The sequence below is a fragment of the Lampetra planeri genome, unplaced genomic scaffold (assembly GCF_965212315.1).
Source record: "Lampetra planeri unplaced genomic scaffold, kcLamPlan1.2.h2 scaffold_2106, whole genome shotgun sequence".
NCBI lineage: Eukaryota > Metazoa > Chordata > Hyperoartia > Petromyzontiformes > Petromyzontidae > Lampetra > Lampetra planeri.
This window is the reverse complement of record NW_027614868.1, coordinates 8,863-20,053: the sequence shown is the minus strand read 5'-3', so window position 1 is coordinate 20,053 and position 11,191 is coordinate 8,863. Positions and strand designations below refer to the sequence as shown.

General features: G+C 42.7%; 1 protein-coding gene across 1 annotated transcript; it reads left to right on the top strand.

Moving 5' to 3' along the window:
• The first annotated feature begins 9,347 nt into the window (after positions 1-9,347).
• On the top strand, positions 9,348-10,655 carry LOC144740388 (beta-1 adrenergic receptor-like). The gene has a single exon (XM_078623243.1). The coding sequence runs from the start codon at positions 9,348-9,350 to the stop codon at positions 10,653-10,655; it is 1,308 nt and encodes a 435-aa protein (XP_078479369.1).
• The last annotated feature ends 536 nt before the right edge of the window (positions 10,656-11,191 follow it).

Here is an 11,191-nt window from a genome sequence, read left to right as displayed (position 1 = left end):
GGCATTATCTGCTTTAGGAGCCCCAGATGGAGGTTGAGTTTGCACAGCACACACAGCAACAGCATTCATCCAACACGCTGACATGCAGCACTGGAAATTTCCTTTGTTCCGTGATCACATTTCGGGTTAAAAAAGCTCAGTCATGAACCTTGATTCCCTGTGGTCTGGAAATCGTCAGTGACTAAAGCTAAAGACTTTACACCTCTTACATATCTTGATACATTGGTTCATCACAGAGTTCATATGCATCCATCTGATCTTCATTCTGCACATGAAATACAACATTTCCTTCTGTTCATATGCTTGCCATGTTACCTTCAACATCCAGTCTCCGTGCTACCTTTACAACACTGCTTTTCTATATAGAATTGTATCCACGGACATTTTTGATCATCGCCATTTACTGTCTATTATAAATGCTCTTTGTGTGTATGTCATATACTGAACACAGCCATGTGTGCTGAAAACCTCCCTGACCACTGGCCATAGCTTCAGCCGAGTCGTTCAGTGTGTGTGAATGGTTTCAGGCTGCAACTGACAACTGTTTTGATGGTCAACTATTCATCAACAACTAGTCGACCAGTCAGATTATGAATTGCACAAAAAAACAACAATTTTTATTTATCCTTACAAAAACTAATAGGCTAGCAACTAGCGTGGGACCTAAGCTTACCAATCTGCGTCTGAACCTTCCAAAACATGCTTTCACTTTCACATGTTCATGCGTACGTCAATTTCAGCTCACAAATGTTGCATGTCACAGTGTTGAGGGTGAAATTTTCCCAAACGTAAGACCGTTTGTTGCACATTGGGGTTGCTGTAGCCGCTTCTCTGTGGCTGCTTCCTCAACTGTTCCCGGCAACTATGCATGTAGTATCAGCAAATCAAAGAGTTGAAACAAGTGAGATGACTACAGTGACCTCCTGGTCAAAAGCCCTACCCTCAAATTATTTTGGCCACAGCTGATGACAAAGCACCAGTGGGACATTCAGGGGTGCACAATACAAGTGAGGACCAAAACAAAGGAGCATAAAACATCTCACTTATCAAAGTACATGTACTCCAGAGACACGTGACAAACAACTCTTGCTTTTCCATGACTCTGAGTATAAACCTGCATTAACTCTTTCAAGAAGAGTGGGTGCTGCAAACATGCACATAAGAATGGATGTTAATGGACGTTTTAATTGAGATGTTATTTACATCCAAACTTCTTTCTGTCAGTTCATGCTCACAGAAATAGTTTGTTCATTTGTTATCGCCCGCTTTCTGCGGTTATGGGTCGTGGTTCTGTTGGAGCCAATCCCAGCTGGCAAACGGCAGAGGAACATTGGTTTTGAATCAGTTCTTCAAGTCTAAATAAGAAGTACAAAAATATCTAATATATAATATTTCTGTACTATGTCTGCAGCTTTGTCAGACAGGTGATCGGATCTCATCCTCATGCCGGATCAAAGGTTGATATCTAATCTGTTTCAGCGCTGAAATGAACTGCAGGTGTACTGAATGTCCCAAAAATGTAATCACATTAGCAATGTGTCCTGGTGTCAGAGACAGCAGTCAGCACTGTGGAACCCTGGCACCACCTCCCTTTGGCTGACCTTGTTGACACTACCTAACATGAACCATTTTGCCATCTCTATTTTATAATCAACACTGATGAGAAATGACAATGAATTTTCAATATATTATAAAGTTCTCTTGTGACACTGGGATGACAGGTCATGTGACGTTTCATTGAATACAGAAAAAACAGATTATTAAACAGATTCCTGTCTGCCCTCTTGATCTAATCTTGCCATAAAGGAAGAACCAAACACAGGTCCTGGCTGCGCTATTTTCAGAAAAGGCTGAAGAACAGGTCTAAGCTCGTCAACTGCCTGCATATACCATTAGCAATGTGAGTAATGTTCCGAAGCAACAGGCAGCTGTCTGAAGAGATGCTATCGCAGGCGACACTCTTGTGTATTCATGTGTTTTCATGCCATTCGTGTCCCTCCTCTGTCTCCATCTGAAGCCTAAAACCTCATACCTGTGTTCTCCTCCAAGCTTATCCACTCTCCGCCCTCGCAGTCTGACTGTAACCTCTATCCTTTCATTCGCTCTGTCACTCTGTCTCTCCAGTGCCACTCAGCCATGAACTAGCCAGTCAGGATTCTTGCGATCACACAGGTAAGCAGGTGATGTTCGTCATTTTAATCTTAGTCTGGCTGGCAGAGAGGAGGTGAGCATGTCTGGGGACTTGCGTGCAGCACAGGAATTTAGGAACAAAGGAAGGCGGATGCCGCCACCCTCCCTCCCCCACTGGCCTCTTGTCCCTTTATCTCTAAGGCCTCTAGGGAGCCCAGCAATTAGAGATACTGCCATGATGCTTCCCTTAAGTAATAACACGGGCCATGATTTGGTTAGACATAGTACAATCTAGTAAATTAAATAACAATATTACAGTACGTCCTTCCAGTGAGAGATTATTCAGTAGTAGATTACCCAACACAGTCCCCCTTCCTCTACATTTCCTTTTCCCAGCTTTATCTTCAATCAGCATGGTCGGGCTTATTACATTATTATGCTTTACATGGCGCCAGGGGCTGAGCTTCCTAGCGAAGGCTTAAAGACACAGTCACCCTGTGCACCAACGTATATTGGCTCATTCACCTCACTGAAGTCATGAAGTCAGATAAAACACCTCTCTGCGTTGTGAAAGTCAGGTGGACTTCGTGTCCTGACAGATGTTGCAGATGCTGACACCAGAAAGGCAAAGCTGCATGGCACAAAGACAAATAGGAGTAATCACCATGACTGGTGTCTAAAGATTAACACTACCTTTTGGACAATAACAGGGAAAACCTTGCATGGATTTTACCAACCTTGTCTGACACTCGTCAGCGTTATTAGACCCCAGTAGTCTCTTCTCCAGCAACTGACAGCGAATGTTGTGCTTCCTTTTCTTTATTGCTCAACAATACAAACCTGGCTTAACTATGAGGCAACAAATTTTGGATGTTAAATCCTCAAAGCAAGACAAGGTGGTGGTTACTAGAGCTCCAGAACAGCTGATATATAATGTAGTCACAGATTACATACATTTTAAAGTTTTTGCAAGCAGACAAACACGACCTGTGTAAAGCATCAGTGTGGAGACGTGTGGATGCAATTTCGTTTCATGTAATTGACCATTAGCAGTTATTTAATAAAAACATCTAACAGCCGCAGGCAGTTTTTCTTGATAAAACCCCACACATGTCTGTTTATTTCTTCACAGTGAAGCGATGACGCCTCAGTCTATGGTTAAAAACAAAGGATGAATAGAAGTTAGTGTAATGTCCCCACAGTTTTTAGCAGAACAAGAATGTGTGTGTGTGTGTGTGTGTGTGTGTGTGTGTGTGTGTCTGTTGGAAAGGTGCATGCGTCTGATGGTTTATCAGGTGAATCTCCATATGTCGATTGTGATGAATGTCCTGGTTGCAGGTCAAATTATCTGTGCCTCAACACTGCATACTGAATGATAAACAACATTTTTGTTCCTGACTCTTAAAATACAATAAATGGCCTGGTCGATAATGAGGCCACTTACCGTGGGTGGGTAGGGGTCAGTGTTGCCAGATGACCAGCCTGCAAACACTGCAGCTTTAGTCAATATAGTACGACAACTTAGGATGGTCAAAAGACGTTTTGTAAGCATAAGTGAGGTGTTTTCGTCCAGCCAGGAACAAACTGGCCATGCACCTTGTTTATTAAGCACTGTGCATTGCTGAGATTTGACATATATGTGTAAACAAACAAACAAACAAACAAACAAAATAACGGTCTATCTTCTATATTTCTTCTTTCTTCTTTCTGTCTGACTGTGCACAAATTATCTTCACACTATTTGGTTCTTGATATACACATTGGAGCAGTACAGCAGGTTTGAAGATACATTTGCGTTTTGCTATTGTAACAGGGTTTTAAATGTAAGGAACAGGAATAGACTTTATTGTCATTGCACACGAGTTACAACGCATGTATGTAGGGGCCACTCTGCACCACGAATGAAAGAGGAAAAATAAACAAATATAGCTAACATAGCTATAGTAAACATAGCTCAGAAACAAAATACTGAGTTAAAGTAGAAAGCAAGATCAGGAGCAATCATATTTCCTAGGAACTGCCACGATCTTGTACATGAACAAGATGTTCCTAAAATCTGGTCCAACCTGCCTCAGTTTCACAAACAACTTCTGCTTTTATCACACATCAGTAATTTGTCAAACACGTCAACATAGCTGATGGAGGTGTGCTGCTGTTTTACAGAGCACTGGGGTGATTCAGTTGCTGTCGCACCTTTGTCTAGATGTTTTGCTGCACAATCTGCTGTGTGCTCAATGAAATTTATTCAACTCTGATTCTCTATTGGTCAGTATGTGCTCCTCATTGTTCCCGCTGTAAATGTTTTTACCGTGTTTTGGAGGACCACAAGTAGAGAAATGAATCTATGAGAGCAACACAGGCAGAAATACAGACACTGAACAAAAAACACAATAGTTTAGAGTGTGATTATATGAGTACTTTGTCCTCTGTCCTTTGTCCTTTGAGCACATGAAACATCCTGACCACTTAGAGTTGGAGATCACGCTGTGATGTGTGGTGATATATTTCAACGTGAAGCGTCCCATCAATAACATTCAGGTTGTTTGCAATAAGAAGAGATTTAAAAACATCAGACAAAGCATCTGAATAAAAGTGACCATTTTAAACAGAGAAACATGGAAATGCACATGAAATGCTTCAATCAAAGCTTGTGTGTTTCTGGGTCTTGTCCTTTGGAAAGCAGTGATGGAGATTCAGAACAAGCTGGAGCGTTCAGCTCGAAGGACATGAAGACTGAAGGTCTGTCAAACAGCCAGTTAGCCTACAGTAGATGCTTTGGGTTGGGTGCCCATATTTTCCCTTTCTGGGCTCAATGGAGTGTCTGCCGTTATGTTTTACACTCTTTTGTACTGACAGCTCTGTCATCGTTCAGTGAACAACGTTTCCCATGTGGCTAATCTCCATCCGGCATGTTTACCTCAGAAAGAACAGCAGCGATAAGTCAGTGAGATCACAGGTGCTAATGTGTAATTACTGTGATTAATGTCCACTAAACTCCTGCCGGCTGCAGCGGGCCAACCAGCTGCTGACAGCAGTTCGAGTTATTGATCTCCATGAGGTCAGATGGAAGCTGGACCAGAGCCCCCCACTCCGTCTGGCGCCAGGACCCTGCACTCTAGCCCCCCATCTGACACTGATCCAAGGGAGAATCAGAAGCAAAGCCAGTCTTTTATTAAGACATAAAGCCAGCATCAAGCTATGATTCAATGATTTCTAATTCAGCACTGGCAGAAATGACGATGTTATGTATTTTAAGTAGCATGTTGTAATGACCCTCAGTTTCCTCTCACATCTACCACCAGCTGTGACTGGCAGTGGGTCAATACAAATATCACAAGCCAAACACCATCAGGTCACATTTATTTGTCTTCTCGTGTTTACCCAATAGAAACACCAGCATGCTGATCATTATTCATAGTGTTGATGTTGCATTCATGCGTTGGTTTCAAAATAAGGTACTCCAGCTGTCTCCTGCTGTCTGTGTGCACCTTCTACAGGAACTGTTGGACATTTAGAGCTGCCAGCAAACCTTTACATGACATGACATGACATTTCACCCACAGGTTGAATGGACAGATATTCCCCATCATAGAGTCGAATTTTAGTGACAGCTGCATGTGTGGGCAAACTCCTGCATTTCCTGTACATCAAATATCTATGTAGTTTGTTTTAGCAGATGCACCAATGTCCCAAACACACCTGTTTGAAAATTCATCCACTGATTTACACTACACTTTACATTAGGAGAACATCGGCATTAAAGTAATATTCGTGGAATAAATTTGACAAAAAACAAGAAAGGAGCAACACATTTTTTGTGGAAGTAACATACATAAATTAATACAAAAAATGGGATCTTTCAACATGTATAACGTCTGTGTTGAAAAAAGTGAACTGATTTCATTGCGATAGTCCAGTCATTGGCCACGTTGGCATCATCGCTCTTCTACATACGTTCAGTTCAGTTCAATTATTATGAAATTATAAGACTTAGGTTATCTATTATTAAACCTGTCAGTGGGTAAAATAAAATAAACACATGAGATTGAGATAGGCAACATCCATACGGTTTTCTGACTGGAGCACTTATGGCCCCAAAAATAGCAGAACATTACGGTCCTCTCCTGAGAGCTTCGGCTGGTGATGTGAGCCCTCTGTATTCCATGGATACATCTCCCAGAAGAAACCCCAGTAAAGCTCAGCATGTGTTTCCACTCAGATGGTAATAAGTGTGATTTACCCACGACATGATGGAAGCAGAGGGCTTGTTCTTGAACCAGCCTCTTCTCGCTTCTTCCTCTCACATAGCAGACTTGCTGGCAGAGGGTCAGCTTTCTCCCTTTCAAATGGTAAGTCGATGATGATGATTCAATCTCATCAGTGTTTCTTGATCTGAAGTTCAAGATCATTTTCTATGCACACACACACACACACACATGTGTGTGTGTGTGTGTGTGTATACAGTTTAAATTGAAGATATTTTCATTTCAGGCTCCAAAAATGTGTTTTTCGGCCTTTCCTTCCTCCTCCTTCCAGTCTTGATTTGTCTTTTCAGCAAATGAGTTTCCTGCTGCCAGAGGGCAAAAATATCCGAGAATAAACTCAGAGGAGGCTTTCATAAACATCTGATGTGCAGCAACAAGGTGTGGAGGGAAAAGAAACCGAACCACCCTAACTCAAAGTATCATGCACTTTGTTGTAGCAGTCATGCAGATCGTGCAGTCGGATTAAAAGTCCATTCTGTGCTCACTGCTGGTTCCTGCTCGACTGGTATTTGACCTGATAAAGACGTTCAATGTCTCACTAGTCTCCTGGTGCTGGAGAAATGCAACGAAAATAAACAATCAGCTGTACTGGATCAGATGTCGTCAAGATTTACTCCTCCAGGTTTTCATTGGTAGACTTTACCAAGCCCAGGAGTGTTGGCATACGGCAGATGGATTGCAAATTGAAAAGTAAGCTTGTAAAATCCAGATGGCTGCCACAGATCATCACTATATGCTATTTGTCTCAAAAGAGAAATACCAGGCGATTAGAACATATTAGGTTTCCATGGAGACCACAGAAACATTCTCAGAGCTGATGTGTTGATGGAGTTGGTAATAGTTCTAAATCACTTATGATGTTGCACAGGAACTGAGCAAATCCCAGGATGTGTTCTGCGCACTGTAAATTGTGTTTTCTTTCTGGGAGGAATGCAGCTGCTGTCATTTCTCCAGAGTAAAACGTACTTTTCCATATCACATATGTCTTTTTCCTGCCAGCCTTCCTTGCACTTTTGCATTTTCTTTTTTAACTCTTGATGAGTGGGCAATGAATTGAAAGCATATACATGTATACACCTGGTGCAAAATATGGGGGGTGGAGGGTGTGTGTGTGTGTGTGTGTGTAGGGGGGGGGGGTAAAAAAGAGTAAATAAATAATATATTTTATTGTCACTAATGGTCAGTTAAATGTGTTTAAGCTCACCATGTTCAGTATTCAGAATTCAAGACATGTATTCACAAAATGTGTGTCTTCCCAAATACGTCTTTATTTAAATTCACCAGTTTGTCTTTTATTCATTGTCAATTCGTTTCTGCATTGTAATGCACATAAGTGCACTGATTGCGCGCCAGTCTCCGACAGGTTATACTTGGCATTGATTGTTCTTAAAGTGCACCAGTTTGGTGCCAATTGTTGTCTTTCATTTATTGTCAGTTAGTTAGTTTCTGCATTATAATGCACAACCTTTCCTCTCCTCGTTATGAAACAATGTGCTTCCAAAATTGTGAAGTGTGTGCGTGTGTGTTTGTCAGGTATTGAATTATTGTAATGTTGTATATTGAGAACATTTAGATTGGTATTGCGCAACAATCGGGAGATGGGGCCCCCCTGAATATTGATGGATATTTTGCACAGTGCATACACACACACACACACACACACACACACACACACACACACACACACACACACACACACACACACACACATATACAGTATATGTGATAGCAGAGGAAGTCAGAATGTTTTTTGACAAAATATTCATATATGAAGGTTCTACTCTGTGGTGGTACAATGTACAGATGCCTTTTGTCTCATACAGATGCAAAGGGTTGCAGAGGACTGTGATGGGAGGGGGATGAGATGGGACAACGACGTGCTGAAACAGAACGTGAACCTGCTGGTGAAGAGCTGACCAAAGAAGGACCTGCTGGGTGACAAACTTAGCATAGCGAGGAGCTGTATCTGATATCGGAATCACATGGAAGGAATTTGTTCTTCTTGTTCACTGCACTGATATTCATCTATTATCCTCCTTTAGTACTTTATATCAAAGGGTGGGTGCTGATCTCCTATTCGCTGCAGTTGCCTCGGGCCTTGTGGTCTGCTTCTGACCACAAACTGTGAGGATGATGATCTGTGGGGACATTTAGAGCCGCTGCAATCAAATGGCTGAGGAGCCTCGATCGTGTGTGGGACATGAGTCAGCGTCTCAGGTTAACAAACTTACTCTAGTTGCTACACATTGGAAAACAGCTGCCAGATAAACTTTCAACAAAGTGTGTATGACACATAATTGGCATCATACACAGTGTGTGCACCCAGCTCCATACAGTATGTCTGTGAGCCAGTTTGCATTTGTGCAGCTCACTTAGGGTGCTGATCCCTGTATGGCTTCAGCACATAGGACAGTACTCACTTTTCAACTCCTCCCCTCTGGCTACCGCCAGGGTGTGATTATAGCCAATACAATCTGCCCTCAGCTGGGAGAGAGAGAGAGAGAGAAGGTGGGCAGCCACTCTGGTGCACTCTGGTGGTTTCTACAACAGCGTTTCTTGATCTTCAGCAGTCCAGCTGTGGTACTGTGACTAAGATTAAGATAAAACTGCAACCTACTCCAGTCCCAGTGGATCTATGCAAATGGACAAGGCTGTGTTTCTTCTTCCAACCCTTTTTTTTTTCCTTCCAGTGTTTGGACTTTCTACTTGGATTCATTCAACACCCTGATCGTGCTTCAATTTTGAGGACAGTTGCTGATATGTTGTGGCCTCCAATTAAATGAAGCCTGTTTTCAGAAACATGGGAAATTACCGCTGAGCTGCCAAACAACCCTGCAGAAAGTAGGCAGAGGAGCACAATGGTGAGGAGAACTCCCACAGAGACAAATCTGGCTTTTCGAGGAGAGTTATGAAGTTAGAGATTGTTCTGAACTTTTTGTGTGGCTGTAAATAATGGATGGCAACTTGAGCACAACCACAGCATCCGATGGGTTGAACAGCACAGGACCGTACCATCCCGCAGCAGGATCCTGGAGCTTCCTCATCCTTGTTGTCATCATCGTGACCATCGTGGCGGGGAACCTTCTGGTCATCATTGCTATAGCTTGTACTTCGCAGCTACAGACTACCACAAACATCTTCATTATGTCTCTGGCGTGTGCCGACCTCATCATGGGCGTCCTTGTGGTGCCTCTGGGGGCCACTATAGTGGTGACGGGCAACTGGCAGCTGGACGAAACGTCCTGTGATTTCTGGACTTCTGTGGACGTCCTGTGCGTGACAGCGAGCATTGAGACTCTCTGTGTTATCGCTGTGGATCGCTACATAGCCATCACAAGGCCACTCCGACACAAAGTTCTACTCAGTAAATGGCGTGCCAGGGCAATAGTTTGCTTGGTGTGGGTTGTGTCTGCCTTGATTTCCTTTGTGCCAATTATGAAGGGGTACTGGCGGGCAGACGGCGAATTGGAAGCGAGGAAGTGCTACGATGACCCTGCGTGCTGTGACTTTGTGACCAACAGAGCCTTCGCCATCATATCTTCCATAGTGTCATTTTACATTCCGCTGTTCATTATGATATTTGTGTACGCAAAAGTCTTTCTAATAGCGAGACGGCAGGTACAGCTCATAGACAAGAATCGAATCCGTTTCCAGAACGAGTGTCTGGTGGGACAGACGCAGCTCGGCTCGCACCTCAGCAATATCCTGCCAACGACGTGTGTGGGCGCCAGCGGCTTCAACAGCGCAGCACGGAGGAAGAACGCAAAGCGAAGACCATCGCGGCTAATGCTGGTCAGAGAGCAGAAGGCCCTGAAGACCTTAGGTATCATCATGGGGACCTTCACCGTGTGCTGGCTGCCATTCTTTGTTGCCAACATCATCAATGCGTTTGACAGGAGCATTCCTTCAGAGAGAATCTTCCGACTGCTAAACTGGTTGGGTTATATCAACTCTGGCCTCAATCCTATAATCTACTGCAGGAGTCCGGAGTTTCGCACTGCTTTTAAAAACTTGCTGGGCTGCCCGTGGCTCTCCCCCCTGTGGCTCGGTACTTTCTCTAAAGAGCTGCGGACCCGCTGCTCCTGCTTTCTATGGCCGGCTGATAGAGGCATCGTAGGCTCTTTCCAAAAAAGTCCAACCGGGAGTCTGGCGAGTACGCAGGATAGCAGCAGAAGTGAGGAGGCTTCCTCCCCCGTTCCTCTCCCATCCAATGGCAGCAGGCAGACCAATGACTTATCCGAAGCAGAAACCAAATTGTAAGTTTGTTTATTTCTATTCTTCATTTCTATTATTCTATCATTCTATCATCGTTTCTGTTATGATATATTAATATATTAGTATATTAGTTTCAGTATGGCTGAATTTTGTCTCAAAGTATAATTTTGTCAGCTGACATACGTTCACATGCATGGAAGCAAAAGAAATGGCAGTTTTCAGTCACAATGGTGCAGTAATGATGAAAATGTGCATCAGACGTGTTTTGGTCAAATCAGTTGTTGGTATTCTCGACTTTGTCAAATATAAAAAATTTAATTTCATGAAATGAATCCAATTCTTTTTTTCCAGTGAAATAAAACTGGAATAAAAGAACACATTTTCCATTTTCTTTTCCATTTGTTGTATTTCTTAATCCATTGGAAGAAAATGTTGTAACATTTGATATATAGCACAATGAACCAGGAATATGTTGAATTATTAACAATTTACATTTAATTTCCTTTTACTGTGTCAGACACACAAACTATTGTGTGATCAATTGACAAATGAAAGGCCAATTTACCAAAAATAGCAAATAT